This window comes from Balaenoptera acutorostrata, chromosome 1, assembly GCF_949987535.1.
Source record: "Balaenoptera acutorostrata chromosome 1, mBalAcu1.1, whole genome shotgun sequence".
Lineage (NCBI taxonomy): Eukaryota > Metazoa > Chordata > Mammalia > Artiodactyla > Balaenopteridae > Balaenoptera > Balaenoptera acutorostrata.
The window spans coordinates 107,557,804-107,579,523 of NC_080064.1; the positions used below are offsets into that span (position 1 = coordinate 107,557,804).

General features: G+C 42.4%; 1 protein-coding gene across 1 annotated transcript; it reads right to left on the reverse strand.

The window, feature by feature from the left end:
- Positions 1–1,518: 1,518 nt before the first annotated feature.
- Positions 1,519–5,738, reverse strand: LOC130707608 (neuroblastoma breakpoint family member 4-like). The gene is made up of 3 exons (XM_057543115.1): positions 5,287–5,738; positions 2,440–2,667; positions 1,519–1,757 (listed from the first exon to the last, which is right to left on the reverse strand). Exons 1-3 carry the CDS (start codon positions 5,450–5,452, stop codon positions 1,726–1,728), a joined length of 426 nt encoding a protein of 141 aa, XP_057399098.1. The 5' UTR covers positions 5,453–5,738; the 3' UTR covers positions 1,519–1,725.
- Positions 5,739–21,720: the final 15,982 nt, after the last annotated feature.

Consider the following 21,720-nt stretch of genomic DNA (forward strand, 5'->3'; position numbering starts at 1 on the left):
GACCTCACCCTTCAGCTTGGGAGGGTTCTTCATTCCAATGGAAGCATCCAAACCCAGCTCTGAAGATAAAACCACAGCCAACAGGATCCGTTGTTATGCATGATCTAACTATGACTTACTCCCCCACTCAGGAGGGACATCAAGTAAGGAAGGTGTCCAGGAACAAGAAAGGCCATCTGAAAGTCTATGGTGAGTGGAAACCAATGGAGACATTTTTATATTTGCTTTTTGTTGATCTTCCTAACACTACCCAGTACTGGTAAGATTGCCACGGGGCAAACATGTTCCCAAATGCCAAAAGAAAAAGTCAAGAAAAATAAAACTGATAAAAAAAAAAAGTTCCTAGGTAGAAAAGACAAAGGCAAGAAAATCATGCTGGACATAGGTTGTACTGCTGGGAGGGAAGAGATTGTAGAGATCAAGCAAAGTCAAAATTGAAGGAAAACCTCAGGATAGAAAAGAACTGGGGAGGTCTAAAACTAGAAAAATTTTCAAATGTGCGTCAATATATATTTCACATATATATGTATCCATACTATGTGTAATATGTATACATACTCAATCTAAATAAGGCATGGAAGATATGATAAAAATGCAACAACACAAGTGTGTGCGTGTGTGTGTGTATAATGGAACAAACGCATGAGGGTGTTGAGATGCTGAATGGACCATTCTAATATCCTTCTGATGAGCTGAATTTGGAAAAGAAAACCAAGAAGAATGAGACAGAAGCTCTGGTGGGTGACAGGAGCTATTAGATATGGGGGGCAGGAATCACTGGGTGGAGGAGTGTGAAAATAAAGGGCATTAACATTATCCTTTGCTGCAAAATCTGCTGTGAAGCCTGGATTCATCTCAGGCCTCCATGGAAAGTGAGCGGGAGACAGAGTGACTGAGCCAGTGGGGTTAGGTCTTGGCTGGTAATGTGGAAAGCCAAGGACAAGAAGAGGAGAGACTAGAGGCAAGAGAAGACAACTAAATGCCACAAGACCTAATGGCTCTTGTCAGGGCTACGCATCCCCTACATTCCCTACATTCCCTGAGCACTTTCTGTGAGACTCTCCATGGTTCCACAGGGGTGCTCCTTCTTATCTCACCTCCACCTGAGGACGTGGGTCTCCCCTCATTTCTCAGATGAGGTCATCGCCTGAGGGATGAGCACCAGCCAGCCCCTGGCTCCAGTGCAGATGTGGAGAGAGGTGGAGGGTAAGGATGAACACGTCCCAGAAGAAATGGATGTGAGGGTTTGAAAGCTCTTTTAAGAAAATCTGAGCAGAGGTGGATCCCAAGGAGAAGAAAAACTGAGGACATGGCCATGGAGATGAGTGAAGATGATGAATTAAATGGAGTGTCATAAAATAGATCAGTACACCTCATGGGTGAGGGTGGCCCTTTATTTTATTTTATTTTATTTATTTTTTTATTATTATTATTATTATTTATTTATTTATTTATTTATTTATTTTTGGCTGTGTTGGGTCTTCGGTTCGTGCGAGGGCTTTCTCCAGTTGCGGCAAGCGGGGGCCACTCTTCATCGCGGTGCGGGGACCGCTCTTCATCGCGGTGCGCGGGCCTTTCTCTATCGCGGCCCCTCCCGTCGCGGGGCACAGGCTCCAGACGCGCAGGCTCAGCAATTGTGGCTCACGGGCCCAGCTGCTCCGTGGCATGTGGGATCTTCCCAGACCAGGGCTCGAACCCGTGTCCCCTGCATTAGCAGGCAGATTCTCAACCACTGCGCCACCAGGGAAGCCCTGGCCCTTTATTTTAAAAAGAGGGGAAAAAAGGAAAATAACCTGGATATGAAAACTAAACTGGAGGCTGAGTTGTGCGGCCAGGGTTTACATTGCTACAGAATGTTACTAATACACTGTTACTGAGAGCACCTAGCAGGGGAAAACTGACTTGAGGGTGGATGTTGAAAGGAGAGGAAAATACTGGCCAACCTGCCTTTCTGAGGAAGTAAGGGAAGACGGGTCCCAGGGAAAGTGGGGATCAAAAAAATGCTCTACCTCAGAGGAAACAACGCACGTGCAATCATTTTGTAAGTGTTAAAGCACCAGAAAGACACAATGGTTAGATGTTATATATTCATAGTTGTTATCAAACCATTTTTACTGATCAGGCATTCTGGACATCATGTTGCTTAATATTCCCAACAACCATGGAATGGGGATATAATTTTTCAAGAGTTCAGATGAGGGATGTGAGATGTGAATACCTAAGGAGATAAATAACTTGGCCCAGTTAAACAATCAGGAGTTTGCAAACCCAGGGCCTGAGGCAGAGCTGGTCCTAAATCCCAGGCTCTTGCTCACCTCACTCTGTTAGAGCATCACAGATTTCAACCGGACCTACAGCGGCCGTGGGAGAGGCCCCATTGCCTCCTCCACCCTCAACCCCGAGACAACTAGAGCTTCCTAATCCCCTTTTATTTTTTACCTAGGAAGAGTGGTCCTTGGCCTCCAGAATCGGGGCTGGCAGTAAAGCCCCAGATGGTGGAGGAAAGACCGAGTGTGGCTTTGCTGTGCCCACAAACGAAATGCTGGTCCAGCTGCAGTTGCAGATAATTGGTCATGTGGGTGCTTTTCTGCAGCTGTGCTTGTGAAGTTTGTACCCCTGGGCCTTGGAAACTCAAAGGCCTTTGGTGACAGTCCTCCCAGGTGTCACCTGAAAGGAAAAGAGGGTTCAGTAGGACCAATCCAAGTTTTCCTGTGCTAATCCCTCCCAGAACACCCATTTCTGATGTCCCTGCCTATGAGTGAAACCACCCAATAACCCAGACAATAAAGGCAGACATCGTGTACATGAAGGAGATGTCATTTTTATGGCTGTGCCTGGGGATGCTGAGATGGCAGATGCTAGGCTGCAACATCCTTGAAATGAAAATTCACCCACGTGAATCTAGAGGGCTTTGGATGCCATAAGAGGTCACGCCTATTATTCAGCTATTAGCCTTAGTCCTGTAGCCTAGAGAGAAGGCTCTAAACAGGCCTCAAGGCATGGGGGAGAAAGAGTTGTTGATACCTACCCACAAGAATAAAAGAACAGGGGAAGAAGTATGGCCTAAAGGCTTCAGGTACCACTAGAAAAAGGAATTGAGAATCTACAGTATATGGACCAAGTTAATAGAATGTTTCACAGTTCTGGAACCTTTCGAACTTCCTTACGTTTAATTTTTGTCTACCTTTCCACTCACCCATACATGTGTATATTCTATTGCCACATGGGGCAGAGTGGGGATGGATGGTATTAGCAGATAGAAGTAGTGTAGTAGAGGCCTGAATCCCTCATTGGAAGCTTAGGTACAGAAGTGTTACAGAATCAGCTAGCCACACTGTCCCCAGGTTACCATCAGAACCCAGACACAGGTGGATCTGTGTATTATTTACATGTTCCATTCATTCCTCTCAGCCCATCTGTGTGGGGGGGAATTTGGCCTTTCCTGGCCCATTCTGAATGATGGCCTGGCAGGGCTGTGCCACATCACACACATCTCACTTCTGAGACGTGTGCCTGAGAATTTCTTCTCCTCCTCATGGAAACTCAGACCCGGCTGTTGGTGTTTCTGAGACAGAGCTCTGCAGCTTTTAAAGGGCACCAGCACAGCCAAATTCAAGGCCTCCCTGGACCCTGAGTGAGAGCAGATAATTCTGGGGGCAGGAGGTGCTGAGAGACATGGACCTCTCTCCCCTGGCGGATTTTCCACGGAGAGCCTCGTGGAGCTGTGGCTTCGCCTGGAGGGGCTGGATGAGCAGCCGGCTCTGCTCATGGGACAAAGTGCACTGATGGATTAGGAGCTGGCAGATCTGAGCGAGGGACCACAGGAGTTCTCTGCGTCAGTCTGGCAACTTTGTGTTTAAGATTCAGATAGTGTCAAATCGTTCGGTTCAGGGCAAAAAGGAAAAGGTGAGCAACATCCTCTCTTAGTCGCTGACGGGTCCGACTGCTGAGAGGAGCGCACAGAGCCTGAGCCAGGGAGTCAGACCAAGGAGAGGCCAATGTCCCACATCCCAGTGGCCGGGAGTCTTGGGCAAGTGAAGGGACCTTGCTGAGCCTCAGTGCCCTCGGCTCTACCATGAGATACCACACCTACCTGAGAGTGTCCCATGAGGACTGAATGGGTTATGGCTCACATGGAGCTTGCTTAGTCAGGTGCATGGTATACAACAGGCGCACAATAACCATGTGTTCCATTTCTGGTTTGTGAACTATAATCCTGAGAAAGCCTTTGCTTCTCTCTACCTCAGGGAGGAACGGGAAACAGGAAAGAGGATGGTCCCAATGTGAAAAGGCACACACTGAACAAGAATGATTTTTCATGGCCAATTTAATTATACAAGAAGACAGATATAGTCCGATACATAATGGGGTTTCTTCTACTTTTTCAAGATGATTTTATGAGTAAAGCTTCTAACAATCCAAATGCTTCTCATATAGAAGAAAAGTCAAAAAAATAGCCCAAGAAGTAACGCAAACCAGGTTTTAATCTACACGCCCTATGAACTGCTGCCCAAGGGGATCTTGCTCATAAATTAGGCCAATACTCCCATCAGGTGTACAGGTTGCGGATATTTTCCATGAGCTTATACCGCTGAGACTACACACACGATTGAAACTATAACCCACACATGGAAGGCTCGTTGTTGCTACACAAAGGAGGAGAACCATGGCTATTTCTGAAGTATGGGACACCAGAGCCAGATCTTTGGCTTCCTGGAAATCACAGGGCATGGACAGGATTTTATATTCAGATCTGGTATGTAAATGCTTCAGAGGGAGGTACGCAGCCCAGGGAAAAAGCCTGGAGCTGGGGAACAATATAACAGACACTGCAAATATGGAGCAGACTGCAAACATGTGGAAAGCCAGAGACTTTGTAAGAAACTCTTCAAAAAATAAAATTAGCAACGTAATTTCATGAGTATGAGGATCCTTATCTTGAAAAAAAGAGGTCTGTTACACAAATTCCTGCAGGTGAGACCGTGGCAGCCGAGATCCTGCCCTTACCCCTCCACTTCCCCTCTCTAGTCTGACTTGATACCCAACACCTGCACTGGTGAGGGGGGTCCAGGTGACAGAGGGCAGCCTGGGACAAGAAGAATGAAAAGGCACATGATGGATGTCTTTTAAAAATTAAATCCAAGAACGTAATTCAAATCAACATGAGTCTGAAGACCTGTTTACAGGGATGCCGCTCATAGCCTGTACTGGTTGTTGGATACAAAGAATATAGATGCTACCTCGTGACCTACTAGGATCTTAATGCTCTATAATGGGAGTACTCACCATTTACGGATAGAGCTGAGGAGACCTCCCTTTTATCTGACTGGAATGAGGCACTTCTGTAAGGCGTACAGGAGTCTGACAGATGATGGCCAATAGAACCAGCCAAATCACATTCATCCAGTGAGTCCTGCTGGACTTCATTCTCTTCTATCACCAGCAGCTCCATACTGAGCTTTGTGGGGTCGGGAGGACTGATGATTAAACAGCAAATATTCGTGAACACGGAGTCCTGGCGGGTTTTGATGGGAGGGTTAAGGGACCGGTCATGTTATGGGTTTGGCGTGCGTTGTCTTGGAGAGTTTCAACCGAGGAGGTCAACGGACGAATCTGGACCAGCCATCTCGGTCCTTGTAATAGTAAGCAAAGAATTGCAGACTAACACTTCGGGTGTAAGCTCAAAGCAAAGTTTACTTAAAGCATAGACACACTCTCGGAGAGAGAGCGGACTGGCTTCTGCGAAGTGAAACCAGCCCAGCTATACGGGCGCGGGGTGTTTATAAGTGCTTTGAACCTAAGGGTAGGGGTTGGGTTAAGATCAAGTGACAAGGTCTCGTCACTTGAGTGACAGGTTTTACTGCGCATGCTTTTACCCCAAATTCCATGTTTTTACCCAAAATTCGCTAAGAAAAGCCCATGGGGTGGGGGGTGAAGCCACATGTAAATTATATTATAATGATGACATAATGAGGTTGGGGTTATCTCCCTTTATCGCTTGGCTCAAACTGCGCCTGCGTGCCTCGGGGAATTCCCCTTCGGCCAGGTGCTTCCTGCTGCTTCAGGATGTGCTGACCCCAACCTGTCCCTCAGCGCCTCTTTGTTTGGCTCACATGTCCTGAGTCTCCACCTCCCCTTCCCCTGCTGCTCATCTCTAGCTAGCTGCCTAACAGTCACAGAAAACAAATGGATGTCCCCATAAAGGGAGGTATAACAATCCTCTCCTATCTGGGGCCAGCGGGTGCTTGCAAAGGGAAAGGGAGAGAGAGGGAGGGGGAGAAAATGAGCATGAGGTGCTCTGAGCACTGATCAGAAACCAGCCCAGGAGGAGGGAGACTGAACTACCCCAGTACACAGCAGTCACATCACACACGCCTTCAGAAACCATAAAGGCGGCTTCAACTATAGCATAAGTTTTTGGTAAAATTTACATGTAGCAGCCAAGTGAACACAGGCTCTGGCAGCATAATGGGCTCCTAGAAATCCTGTGTCTTCAAGGCCAATTTCTCTAATACTGAGATGTGACACGAATTTTTTTTCTCGTTACTTTCCTTGCCATCAAATACCTGCCAGTGTGGTAAGGCCAAACAGGCAGAGGCAGATATGCATCTCATGCTGGTTTTAATAAAAAGGAGAGAACAGGAGACGGCAAGAAATCGGGTTACTGATTAGTACCCCTGCATCAACTGACTGTAGGTTACTATAATTGAGAGGGATTCATAAAGGGGCCTATACAAGTACCACAGTGAAAACAGACAACATTATTAAAAGGGACACTTTGTGGTTGTCAGAATGGAAGAAATAGGCATATTCAGCACTTTCTGATTTCCCTGCATCTAAGATGACCAGATGTCACCACTGAATTAAGACCCATGTTTCATCATAGTTACCTAGAACAGATAAGGTCTTGGTCTTCCTCTTCCTCAAGAACAGTATGATTTCCTACGGATAAATTCAGACAGGGCCAGAAACATTAAGCAGATCATCCTGTGTACGATGATAATCCAGTATCCAATACTACCATGGGGACAAAAACATCACCAGTGGGACGATAGGATATTTTAAAAGAATATTCCAGGAGGCCTCAGGTTGTGTCTTGTGTACATGCCTTGGTTTGCTTTCCTTAGCCATCAGCCAAAATCTCCCTGACCTGGTAGATCCTCACCACAGTATCCTCTTCCAAGTCTGAATAAAAAGTTAAACACATCTTTTCCCCACAGATTCTGGGGAATAGCTCACCTGCATTCTAACAGAATACTGTAATATTCAGGCTTTTCTCATAATATGCTGGCTGGTTTAGCAGAATGATGGATGGAATCTACAAAACCTTGAATCAAAATGAACGTTTGTTGCTACACTGAATCTTTGGCCATTCATGGGTAGGGAAATGCCAGGGCTCTGCCTTGGTTCATGGAAACATACAAGCAAGGTGATGGTAGAGGTCTTCGTGTCCTGGTGTTCAGATGACTGCTTCACTAAGACAGCCAACTTAGAGGAGACAGACACTGGGGATGACAGCAGTGACACCAGGGAAACAACAAATCCAAAAATGGAGTTAAGGCTGTCAACGTCTCTGGAAAGGCACAGAAATTCAAGGGACATTTTTTGGGTATGAAAATGGGAGGCTTGTATGTAAGAAGAGACATTTCATAGGAATCAGGAAAAAAGACAGTCATCTCTGCACTTGTACAGCTGCAAGTGAGTGAGTTTGTCACACCTGCCTTGGATCCATTATCTAACTTGGGGCCTGACCCATAGGCTTGGCCTGGATGAAGAAGAGAGCACAGCTCCCTGACCCACCCGATGTCTGTGCTTAAAACTCTATCATAGAGCCTGGTTTAAATCACTATGTCTACACAGCTTCTACACAGGTATGACAAATCTCAGCACTGCCTGAGGGGTGGGATACAAAGAATACAGAGTCTACCTGGGAGTCCAGTTGGAGTTTTATCACATTGATAAAGAATACTCACTGGTTACATCCCGAGCATAAGAGACATCCACTTCCTCAAATGAGATGAAGGCAGCACTTGTATAAGGCCAGAAGGAGTCTGACAGACCAGGAAGAACTGAGTAAATCAAATAGTATTCATCCAGCAGTGAGTCCCATGGGACACCATTCTCTACCATCTGTGGCAGCTCCCTGCTGAGCCTGGTGGGGAGGCAGGACTGAAGATTAACCCAAGAGGGACCAGCAATCTTAGAGTCCTATCTGGTTCTGATGGCATGTTTAAGGGAGTGGTGAAGCAAGCCAAGGGCCTGATCCTTTAAAGAGGGAAAAACTCCCTTTTGTGTGTGGGACAGAGTGTGCTTTTTCACAGGGGCAGGAGATAGAAAGGACACTAGGTGCTCAGTGCTCTGGCCAAATAACAAGCTGATGAAGAAAGAGACTGAATTATCTCTGGATGGTACAGTCATGACTCACAACATATAGAGTCACGTAACAGTGGCTTTCATCCTTTCATTTACATTGCATTGAGTGTCACATGGAACGGACAAGTACATACAGGTTTTGGGGCATCTGGTGTCCCAGAAATCTCATGCCATCGAGGCCTCTCTAAATACTGTGGCATAGTATAATAATATTATGGTCTATTTACATTTCTTGCTATGACATACATGCCAACATGCTAACGCCAAACAGGCAGAAGACAGGTATGCATCTCACTCTATAAACCACACTGGAGATAACAAGTGAGTGCAAAAAATCACTCTGACTTAGTTCACCTGGGTCAACTGGCTTGGGTTATAAACTTGAGAAGTTAATAAGAAATGGGAAACAATATAAGTACCACAATGAAAGCAGAAAACATTACAAAAAAGGATAATTCGTGGTTGGGAAAATTGATGATACAATATATTCAACACTTTCTGCTTTTCCCTGGACCAGAGATCTGCAGATGTCATCACTGTATTAACGGCCCACAAATATTAAAATTACCTTGTGGCAATAGCCTCTGGTCCTTTCAGGTCACTGTGATCAGTTTGGTTCTCTACAAATAAATTAACAGGACAGTTACATCAGGCAAAACCCCTTCACAAATGCCCAATCCTGTTCCAGTCTTCACAGTGTGATAACAGGCTATTGTGAGAGAAATAGTCCAGGAGGCCCCAGACAGAGCCTCATAAGAAGGCACTGGGTTTCCTTCTTGAGCCATTGGACAAATTTCCTTGATATGACAGGTCATCTTCAGAGTATCCTATGTCCTGAGTCTGTGCAAATGACTAAACAAATCCTTTTTCCCACAGATCCTGGGGAAATACCCAGCTACCATCCTAGAGAGTTGTTTAATAGTCAGGCTTTTCCATCTGAAATGCTGTTTATTAATGGGTTAGATGAATTATACATTGAGATTAGATGGGAGTGGAATCTACACACCATCAAGTCAAAAGAATCTTCAGGGACTTTCCTTGTGGTACAGTGGTTAAGAATCCGCCTGCCAATGCAGGGGACATGGGTTCGAGCCCTGGTCCGGGAAGATCCCACATGCCATGGAGCAACTAAGCCCCTGCGCCACAACTACTGAGCCTGCACTCTAGAGCCCGCAAGCCACAACTACTGAGCCCGTGCACCACAGCTACTGAAGCCCGTGCACCTAGAGCCCATGCTCCGCAGCAAGAGAAGCCACCGCAATGAGAAGCCCACGTGCTGCAAGGAAGAGTAGCCCCCACTTGCAGCAATGCACAGAAGAAAGCCCGTGCGGAGCAACGAAGACCCAACACAGCCAAAAATAAATTAAAAAAAAAAAAGATTTATTCTCACTGGTTTGTGATCAACCAACTTGATAGATATGTACATTATATACCATTGTATACAGTGAGCTGACTGTCCTCTTCCTTTTTACCTGTTTTCTGTTAGGTGCCTGAAAGGTGGTATAATGTCACTCACTATTTCCATTGACATTCCAGGATGACATTGTGGTAATCTATAAAAACTTTTGTTTTTCTTTTTCTTTTTTTTTTTATTAACATGAAAACTTTATTTTGCCTTTTGCCTAGAAGCAAAACTAGTGAAAATTAAAATTAATGTATAAAAATAAATATAATTTACATTAATGGACATTCCACTCAAAGTAAGAATAACAAAAATAACATACATAAATAAAAATCCATTAAAAGCACAAAACAATGTCTGGCACTTTTATGAGAAAAAGCTGTGAACATTAAAAAATTTGTAAAACACACAAGGTTTTATCCTAAAAAAAAAAAAACTCTAGTTTTGCATCCTTAATCTAAAACTAGTTTAACTTTCTCTGAAACATACTATTTGTTGTAGCCAATTTGCACTACTGTACACAAAACTTTTAGCATCTATCTTTCATACTGAAAGACCCACAATGATATGAGTAAGCTGTATCCTGAGTTTTCAGAATGATAAAGCACAATTTATCATATTAAGAAGATAATTTTGATACACTTTGCCCACAAATATAAATTGGTAACTCAGACATTTTTGACTGTGTTCTATTTCTAATTTGCTGATTCACTCATTAAATAAATGATACATCTCAATAAAGAAAATCAAGTTTACACCCAGAGTGATTACTATTTTCTGCCTACAGCTAGATGTAAAAGTTAAATTTTAAATGGAACAGAAAATCGAAGAAAACAATCTTTATCTCAACATTCTTAAGAGAATGTTAAGAATATATACAGTCTGCATTTTCAAAATCCCAGGATTTTTTGAAAATTCAAGTTAGAAAGATTAAATGTAAACATAAATGTTCCCAATTTTATGTGAGAAACACAAAGCCCTTTTGGAAAGGGCATGATAAATTAACAGTGACATTCTTTTTCATAAAATCATATTCTCCTGGTAATATTTTTTGGTTTATATTTTAAATGAATGTGTAGGTGATGAAAAACCTTAAACATTAGTGCCTCTTATGTAATGCAGACTTTCAACTGGACAATATTATTATCCCATTTGAAAATCTGAATTTATCATATTATATAGCCCTTTATTCTCTCCTAAATCAAGCATGCTAAAAAAAGCAGACTCTGGAGACAGGAGAAGCAAGAAGAACAACAATCTTACAGCCTTCAGGATGAAAAGCACAATCACAGAAAGACAAAATGAAAAGGCAGAAGACTATGTCCCAGATGAAGGAGCAGGATAAAACCCCAGAAAAACAACTAAATGAAGTGGAGAGAGGCAAGCTTCCAGAAAAAGAATTCAGAATAATCATAGTGCAGATGATCCAGGACCTCGGAAAAAGAATGGAAGAAAAGATTGAGAAGATGCAAGAAACATTTAACAAAGACCTAGAAGAATTAAAGAACAAAAACTAGAGATTAACAATACAATAACTGAAATGAAAAATACACTAGAAGGAATCAAAAGCAGAATAACTGAGGCAGAAGAACAGATAAGTGACCTGGAAGACAGAATGGTGGAATTCACTGCCACAGAACAGAATAAAGAAAAAAGAATGAAAAGAAATGATGACAGCCTAAGAGACCTCTGGGACAACATTAAATGCACAAACATTCACATTATAGGGGATCCCAGAAGGAGAAGAGAGAGAGAAAGGACCTGAGAAAATATCTGAAGAGATTATAGTCAAAAACTTCCCTAACACGGGAAGGGAAATAGCCACCCAAGTCCAGGAAGGATAGAGAGTCCCAGGCAGGATAAACCCAAGGAGAAACATGCCAAGACACAGAGTAATCAAATTGACAAAAATTAAAGATAAAGAAAAATTATTGAAAGCAACAAAGGAAAAATGACAAATAACATACAAAGGAACTCCCATGAGGTTAACAGCTGATTTCTCAGCAGAAACTCTACAAGCCAGAAGGGAGTGGCATGATATATTTAAAGTGATGAAAGGGAGGAAACTACAACCAAGATTACTCTACCCAGCAAGAATCTCATTCAGATTTGATGGAGAAATCAAAAGCTTTACAGACAAGCAAAAGCTAAGAGAATTCAGCACCACCAAACCAGCTCTACAACAAATTCTAAAGGAACTTCTCTAAGTGGGAAACACAAGAGAAGAAAAGAACCTGCAAAAACAAACCCATAACAAGAACATGGTAATAGGAACATACATATCGATAATTAACTTAAACGTGAATGGATTAAATGCTCCAACCGAAAGACACAGGCTCACTGAATGGATACAGAAACAAGACCCATATATATGCTGTCTACATGAGACCCACTTCAGACCTAGGGACACATACAGACTGAAATTGAGGGGATGGAAAAAGATATTCCATGCAAATGTAAATCAAAAAAAAGCTGGAATAGCAATACTCATATCAGATAAAATAGACTTTAAAATAAAGAATGTTACAAGAGACAAGGAAGGACAGTACATGATGATCAAGGGATCAATCTAAGAAGAAGATATAACAATTGTGAATATATATGCACCCAACGTAGGAGCACCTGAATACATAAGGCAAATGCTAACAGCTATAAAAGAGGAAATCGACAGTAACACAGTAATAGTGGGGGACTTTAACACCTCACTTACACCAATGGACAGATCATCCAGACAGAAAATTAATAAGGAAACAGAAGCTTTAAATGACACAATAGACCAGATAGATTTAATTGATATTTATAGGACATTCCATTCAAAAACAGCAGATTACACTTTCTTCTCAAGTGCGCACAGAACATTCTCCAGGATAGATCACATCTTGGGTCACAAATCAAGCCTCAGTAAATTTAAGAAAATTGAAATCATATCAAGCATCTTTTCTGACTACAACGCTATGAGATTAGAAATGAATTACAGGGAAAAAAACGTAAAAAACACAAACACATGGAGGCGAAACAATACGTTACTAAATAACCAAGAGATCACTGAAGAAATCAACGAGGAAATCAAAAAATACTTAGAGACAAATGACAATGAAAACACGACGATCCAAAACCTATAGGATGCAGTGAAAGCAGTTCTAAGAGGGAAGTATATAGCAATACAAGCCTACCTCAAGAAACAAGAAAAATCTCAAATAAACAATCTAACCTTACACCTAAAGGAACTAGAGAAAGAAGAACAAACAAAACCCAAAGTTAGCAGAAGGAAAGGAATCATAAAGATCAGAGCAGAAATAAATGAAATAGAAACAAAGAAAACAAGAGCAAAGATCAATAAAACTAAAAGCTGGTTCTTTGAGAAGATAAACAAAATTGATAAACCATTAGCCAGACTCATCAAGAAAAAGAGGGAGAGGACTCAAATCAATAAAATTAGAAATGAAAAAGAAGTTACAACAGACACCGCAGAAATACAAAGCATCCTAAGAGACTACTACAAGCAACTCTATGCCAATAAAATGGACAACCTCGAAGAAATGGACAAATTCTTAGAAAGGTATAAGCTTCCAAGACTGAAGCAGGAAGAAATAGAAAATATGAACAGACCTATCACAAGTAATGAAATTGAAACTGTGATTAAAAATCTTCCAACAAACAAAAGTTCAGGACCAGATGGCTTCACGGGTGAATTCTATCAAACATTTAGAGAAGAGCTAACATCCACCCTTCTCAAACTCTTCCAAAAAATTGCAGAGGAAGGAACACTCCCAAACTCATTGTATGAGGCCACCATCACCCTGATACCAAAACCAAACAAAGATACTACAAAAAAAAGAAAATTACAGACCAATAGCACTGATGAACATAGATGCAAAAATTCTCAACAAAATACTAGCAAACAGAATCCAACAACACATTAAAAGGATCATACACTATGATCAAGTGGGATTTATCACAGGGATGAAAGGATTCTTCAATATACGCAAATCAATCAATGTGATACACCATATTAACAAATTGAAGAATAAAAACCATATGATCATCTCAATAGATGCAGCAAAAGCTTTTGACAAAATTCAACACCGATTTATGATAAAAACTCTCCAGAAAGTGGGCCTAGAGAGAACCTACCTCAACATAATAAAGGCCATATGTGACAAACCCACAGCAAACATCATTCTCAATGGTGAAAAACTGAAAGCATTTCCTCTAAGATCAGGAATGAGACAAGGATGTCCACTCTCACCACTATTATTCAACATAGTTTTGGAAATCCTAGCCACAGCAATCAGAGAAGAAAAAGAGATAAGAGGAATACAAATTGGAAAAGAAGAAGTAAAACTGTCAGTGTTTGCAGATGACATGATACTATACATAGAGAATCATAAAGATGCCACCAGGAAACTACTAGAGCTCATCAATGAATTTGGTAAAGTTGCAGGATACAAAATGAATGCACAGAAATCTCTTGCATTCCTATACACTAATGATGAAAAATCTGAAAGAGAAATTAAGGAAACACTCCCATTTACCACTGCAACAAAAAGAATAAAATACCTAAGAATAAACCTACCTAGGGAGACAAAAGACCTGTATGCAGAAAACTATTATACACTGATGAAAGAAATTAAAGATGGAACAAACAGATGGAGAGCTATACCGTGTTCTTGGATTGGAAGAATCAATATTGTGAAAATGACAATACTACCTAAAGCAATCTACAGCTTCAATGCAATCCCTATCAAATCACCAATGGCATTTTTTACAGAACTAGAATAAAAAACCTTAGAATATGTATGGAGACACAGAAGACCCTGAATAGACAAAGCAGTCTTGAGGGAAAAAAACAGAGCTGGAGGAATCAGACTCCCTGACTTCAGACTATACTACAAAGCTACAGTGATCTAGACAGTATGGTACTGGCACAAAAACAGAAATGTAGATCAATGAAACAGGATAGAAAGCCCAGAGATAAACCCAGGCACCTATGGTCAACTAATCTATGACAAAGGAGGCAAGGATATACAATGGAGAAAGGACAGTCTCTTTAATAAGTGGTGCTGGGAAAACTGGACAGCTACATGTAAAAGAATGAAATTAGAATACTCCCTAACACCCTACACAAAAATAAACTCAAAATGGATTAGAGACCTAAATGTAAGACTGGGCACTATAAAACTCTTAGAAGAAAACATAGGAAGAACACTCTTTGACATAAATCACAGCAAGATCTTTTTAGATCCACCTCTTAGAGTAATGGAAATAAAAACAAAAATAAACAAATGGGACCTAATGAAACTTAAAAGCTTTTGCACAGCAAAGGAAACCATAAACAAGACGAAAAGACAGCCCTCAGAATGGGAGAAAATATTTGCAAACGAATCAATGGACAAAAGATTAATCTCCAAAATATATAAACAGCTCATGTAGCTCAATATTAAAATAACAAACAACCCAATCCAATAATGCGCCGAAGACCTAAATAGACATTTCTCCAAAGAAGACATACAGATGGCCAAGAAGCACATGAAAAGATGCTCAACATCACTAATTATTAGAGAAATGCAAATCAAAACTGCAATGAGGTATCACCTCACACCAGTTAGAATGGGCAGCATCAGAATATCTATAAACAACAAATGCTGGAGAGGGTGTGGAGAAAAGGGAACCCTCTTGCACTGTTGGTGAGAATATAAATTGATACAGCCACTATGGAGAACAGTATGGAGGTTCCTTAGAAAACTAAAAATAGAATTACCATATGACCCAGCAATCCCACTACTGGGCACATACCCTGAGAAAACCATAATTCAAAAAAACACATGAACCCCAATGTTCATTGTTGCACTATTTACAATAGCCAGGTCATGGAAGCAACCTAAATGCCCATCGACAGCCGAATGGATAAAGAAGATGTGGTACATATATAGAATGGAATATTGCTTAGCCATAAAAGGAATGAAATTGGGTCATTTGTAGAGACGTGGATGAATCTAGAGACTGTCATACAGAGTGAAGTAAGTCAGAAAGAGAAAAACAAATATCGTATGTTACCGCATTTATGTGGAACCTAGAAAAATGATACAGATGAACCGGTTTTGCAGGGAAGAAATTGAGACGCAGATGTAGAGAACAAATGTACGGACACCAAGGGGGGAAAGCCATGGGGTGTGGTGGTGGTGGTGATGGGATGAATTGGCAGGCTGGGATTGACATGTATACACTAATATGTATAAAATGGATAACTAATAAGAACCTGCTGTATAAAAAAATAAAGTAAAATTCAAAAAAAAATGTATACAAAGAAATAAGATTTTCTTCCCCTACTTTGTTTCTAATTTCTGCACCAGTCCCTAGGCTGAGTGGGGAAGAATAGGAAAGACAAACTGTCCCTAAGAGCTCACCTCACTGTCTAATTCTTGAAGTCTAAGTTTAAAAGAATGATTTACCCTCTTGTCATTTTGTAACAATCCCCTATCTAAAAATATTAAAGGGCAGTTCTTACTTTTAGAGTGCCTCAGAATCAGCTGTGGAGATTACAGAAGCTCCTCCTGGGCTCCAATCCCCAGAGGTTTTGTTGGCGTGGGGCCCTAGAGTCTGCATTTTTCACATAAACACAAACCACATGTTTCTGATGCAGGTGGGCTGCAGATTCCAGTTTAAAACTTATTGTTCTATAACACTGATTCAAACCTATAAATAAGCTTGTTTTCCTTTAAGAATCTTTAATTGAAAAGTGTATAAGTCATACCACAAATTGACATAAAGATCTCAAAGCATTCCTTGGGAAAGTCCTTAGTTATGTTCTTTTGCCTGCCAGAAGTAAAATCAAGCACTCACGCCACAATTATTTCCCAGTAATGGTTGAAAAATTAAGCAACAACATGAACAAAAAACTCAACCATTGTCACCACCACCACCATCAATCACGAAAAGATCCATCAAAAGAATCATGCCTGAGGTAGACACATGCCCTCCTTTTGTAGTAGATGAAGTGACCTCGACTTCTGCTTTTACAGTTGGTTGTTTAAGTATTTTCCATGAGTGCCTTTAGCTGTCACTACAGAGGAACTCACTGGCAGAATTAGCAGAATGGATGAAAAGTCAGCCAAACTATGAAGTATTACTTAAAGACAAAGTAGTAAAATTTGAGGACATCTTGCCCTGTGGTTATTCAAGCATCCCAGCAATTCTTCCTTCCTCACTGTGCTGCCAGGGCTGGAAGGCATTGATGATGTAATCAGTAATCAATGGAGAACTCAAATATTACTTCTAAGAACTTCATTTATGGATGTAACATTTATGAAAACAACAGCATATGAATCCAGTAAATCTCAGACCTGGTCAGGATCAATTACTTTTAGGGAAAATTCCTAAAAGGCATTCTTGTGTTTCATCTTTGAAAAGTAGTTATTCACCCTAATAAAAAAAAAGTTGCAAAAAATGTAACTTTGGAATGGAGGATTCTACAGTATTTAACTTTCCATAAATTATATTGTTTCCCTCTACATGTTAGAACCCATTCTTAAAAGCAAATGTGTCATCACCAATGTCTTCAATTTGCTGTAATTCTAATGAGAACCATCTTGGGTACACCTGTACAGGAAACAGGGTGAGAGTTCTTTAGGGGAAAAAATGGAAAGGAAAAAAGATACCTAATGTAATGCTTCAAACATGTACCAATATCTCTTGACCTGTCAGCCTAAGACAGACAACCTGCAGATTTATACAGGGTTCATTATGTCCCCCATCTTATTATTGCTAAGGTGAATGTGCTAGACACTTATTGAATTGGTGTTCTATGTCTGCTGTAATAAGTGACTACGAGTTTAGTGGCTTAAAAGAACACACATTTATTATATTACAGTTCTGTAGGTTAGGAGTCCAACAAAGGTCTCACTGGACTAAAATCAAGGGGTCAATAGGGCTGCCTTACCTTCTGGAGGCTCTAGGGGATAATTTGTTTCCTTGTCTTTTCTGAAAAGGTTTTAGAGGTCACCCACATTCCTTGGCTTGTACCCTCTTTATCCATCTTCACAACCAGCAACAGCAGGTAGAGTCCTTCTCACTTTGCATCATCCTGACCTTCTTTTCTGCTTCCCAATTTTAAGGTCCCGTGTAATTACAGGGGGCCCATCTGAATAGTCCAGGATAATCGCCTCATCTCAAGGTCTTTATCCTAATCACAGCTGCAAAGTTTCCTTTTCTACGTGATGTAATATATTCACAGGTTTAGGGAATTACAACAGGGACAACCTAGAGGGGGCATTATTCTGCTGCTGAGAACACTACTAACTAAGGTGCCAAGTAATATTGGAACAAAGAAAAAAAAAACTTGTCTACTTTCAACAAAGTTTAGTAAAATTAAGACAGTATATGAAAGTGCAATGTAGAACAGCAAAGCAAGACAAAGTCAAGTCAGAACCCTAGAAACGCTCCATTGATGACCGTACTATTGCACAAGAAGTAGTCAGTTTAGATTAGGTTTCTTTTCCCAGATGTTGCTTCCCCACCCCCAGGTTGACTTTGATGGTGGAAATCTCATCCGAGACTAAGAGCCTGTGGTGGAGGAAGTGAAGGTGGTGGTGGAGTCGGTGCGCCTGGGACCCCACTAACTTCTGACTATGAACTTTCAGCTGGTCTCCATGGAACAGATGGGTTTTCTCAGACCTACCCTTGCGTAAACACCAGGTGGCCAGTGGGGGACGCCATGCCCCTTCCCTTGGAACTTGCCTTGTAAAGAAGGCAGGCACCAAGATATTAACTTGTCTGGAATCTTGTGGACCAGATGTCGGCAATCCATGTCCAGAGGTTCCTGACTTTTGGTCACACGTCCCCGGGGTGAGCCTAAGGCCCGTGCTGCCTGGGTTGGCTGTGGAGGATGAGCTCCTGAGGCAGCATCTTGCTCTGTCTCCTCCAAACCAGGTTCTGACCAGAGAGAAATGTATTCGTGTTTCTCAGGCTGGTGGAAAATACTCCCTCATCGTCCTCTCAGACTGGGGCAGCCCCTTCCCATGTTGGCCTGCTTTGTGGGGGGAAGGGATGGGGAGGATGGGAGCAAGAGGAGCGGGGACAAGGAGGAGGAATGGGAACAAAATAAGCCTGGGGAGAAGATAGGGGAGGATGGCGAGGAAGGAGAAGGCGGAAGCTGAGGAAGAATAAGGAGGACGATGACCAGAGCGTGAATGCCATGGAGGTTCTAGCCTCTGGTCCCAGAATGGCAGCTGCCCTCTCTTGAACTTCCCCTGACCTCATGCTGGACACACACACACCCCAGCCTCCTCTCTCATTCTCCAAACTCCTTTAGTCACAGAAGAACAGCCTCTCAGCCCCTGCCCCCTCCCGTGCCCTGATTCTGGGGATTCTTTCCTTTTTCCCTAGGTTTCCCCAGAGCTAGGCACAGATTCCTCACCAGCAGCCAAACCCTGGTCTGTGGTTCTGGAGAGTCCAAAGCACGGAAATCTCCAATGAGAAAAGGAAATGCAGGCCACATGGGGTCATGGGAACTCTCTGCAGAATCTCAGTCCAGCTGTCCAAGTCATGCTAGGTTGATATTTGGGAAGATGTCAAACTTGTTTAAAAAAAAAAACTCTAAAAAGATCCTTGGTGCAGGTCATTGTTACATGGAGTAAATTACACTACGAAATCCTAAACCAAGTGATCAATCTTCATTCTAAAGTCACCGATCAGCCCTAACAAGGGCAAAACAGGTTGTGAGCACTAATTACAGGGAATGAACAAAACTGGGGCAGATCCCACAAAGGCCCAGGTAGGAGAAGCTGCTTGGGCCAATGGCTAAGTAACGTCCTGTATTAGTCAGCTTGGGCTGCCATAAAAAATTACCATAGACTGGGTGGCTTAACCATAAATCTGTTTTCACACATTCTGGAGGCTGGAAGTCCAATATCAAGATTGACGTTCTCGCCAATTCAGTTTCCGATGTGAGCTCTCTTCATGGCTTGTAGATAGCAGATGCCTCGCTGGGTCCTCACATGGCCTTTTCTCCTTGCTTGAGCTGGGGTAGGGCAGGAGCCCAAGCTCTCTGGTATCTCCTCTTGTAAGGACACTAATCCTATCAGATCAGGGTCCCAAGGCTATGACCTCATTTAATCTTAATTACTTTCTTAAAGGCCCCTTCTCCAAATACAGCCCCACAGGGATTAGGGTTCAAGATATGAATTAAGGGGCGGGTGGTGGGACACATACATTCAATTCCTAACACCCTCGCCAGCCTCCTCCTCCCATGAAGGCATTTGCAGCTCTCAGCTCTGGTCCCTGGGAACTTCCCAGGCACTGGGTCCTCAGATTCCTCTCCCCACAGACTTTCTCCTTCTCTCTCTCTGACTCAAATACCTCAACACAGGGCACAGCTGTTGACTGGCTGACACGCAAAGACAGTGGACTGAGTTGCTTTCACCTGGCTGACTTTCAGAAGAGAGGGGCCACCACTGACTGATACATTTGCAGAAATGTGTTCACTGAGGAGACTGGCTGTGGTGTCAGAATAATGTTTCCCCAAAGATGTCCACATCCTGGTCCCTGGAATTTGTGAACATGTTACTTGACATGGCAAAGGACACTTTGCAGGTGTGATTAAATTAAGGACCTTGACATCTGGGGGGGGGGCGGATTATCCTGGTGGGTCCAATGGAATCACAAGGGTCCATATGAGTGAAAGAGGGAGGAAGGAGAGTTGGTGTCAGAATAATATTTTGTGAGAACAACTTGATCAGCTGTGACTGGCTTTGAAGATGGAAGGGGGCTTTGAGAGTAAAATGTGAGCACCTTCTAGAGGCTGGAAAAGGCAAAGAAAGAGATTCTCCCTTAGAGCCTCCAGAAAGAACCTCAACTCCACTGTCACATTAATTTTAGCCCAGTGAGGTGCATCTTGGACTTCTGACCTCCAGAACCATAAGATAATAAATGCATGTTTTTACAAGCCACTAACTGTGTGGTAATGTGTTACAGTAGCAACAGGAAACTCCTACATTGGACATTGGTGGATAGAGAGGATTTAGAACCAGTTTTGGTGTCTATTTCTTACCATGGCTTTAGACCAATTACTCTACCCCCAGAAATATGAACTTTCAAACTTTTCAGTTCTCAGTGGAGATAATGTAAATAATACTGGATGATGTACCCACCATCCCTGTATAAGAGGTTGAAACACTCACCCTGTGCTCAGGGATAAACATCTAGTATGCTCTGAGGTTGGGTTGTGCATGCATGTATATTTGAGGCAGGGCTGCAGTGGCTTGGGCACCGGACTTATAATGTTCTCCACAGGGCTGGCTACAGGGTGCTGGGTACAGGGGGGGTCTTTTGCCGTATCTAGGCCATCTACTATCTGAACCGCCTTCCTTTGTATGAGGAACTTCCCACATTCTGCAACTTTTAGTTTTCCTAGGGGCTAAGATGTGGGTCTATTACCGAGAGCTGGCCAATCCCCATCAGCAACAACTACTCCAGCATTTGACAGGAGTTGAGAGACACAAGGAGCAGGCCCTGGGGAAATTTTTTCTGTCCCCTGCAACAGAAGAATCTCCCACCTCAATATCCTTAGTTTAACACCGACCAGGTGCAGCAGAAGTCATGGAACCATTGAAGGTGTCTAGTGTCCAGGGCCAGTAGTGTCACCTGTGCAAAGCTACTGGGTCTGTCACTCAGCAGGGGGCACTAGTGTCCTTCCCATTTGGTCTGTGTGCTCCCTTCCATTGGCCTTTCTTATTCCTCCCTGTTTGTACAGTCTAGTTCTCCAGTTTGCTGGAGATTCTCTGAGCTATTACTATCCCTGGAATAAAGCATATTTGAGATGAAATGAGCCAGAATTTATTTCTGATGGCTGCAGAGAGAGAAAGGAGGGGAAAGGGGGAAAGCAGGGAGGAAGAAAGGAACCCTCTTCCTGGAAGTTGGCTGGGTGCTGAGTTCCTTTGTTGTCGGCT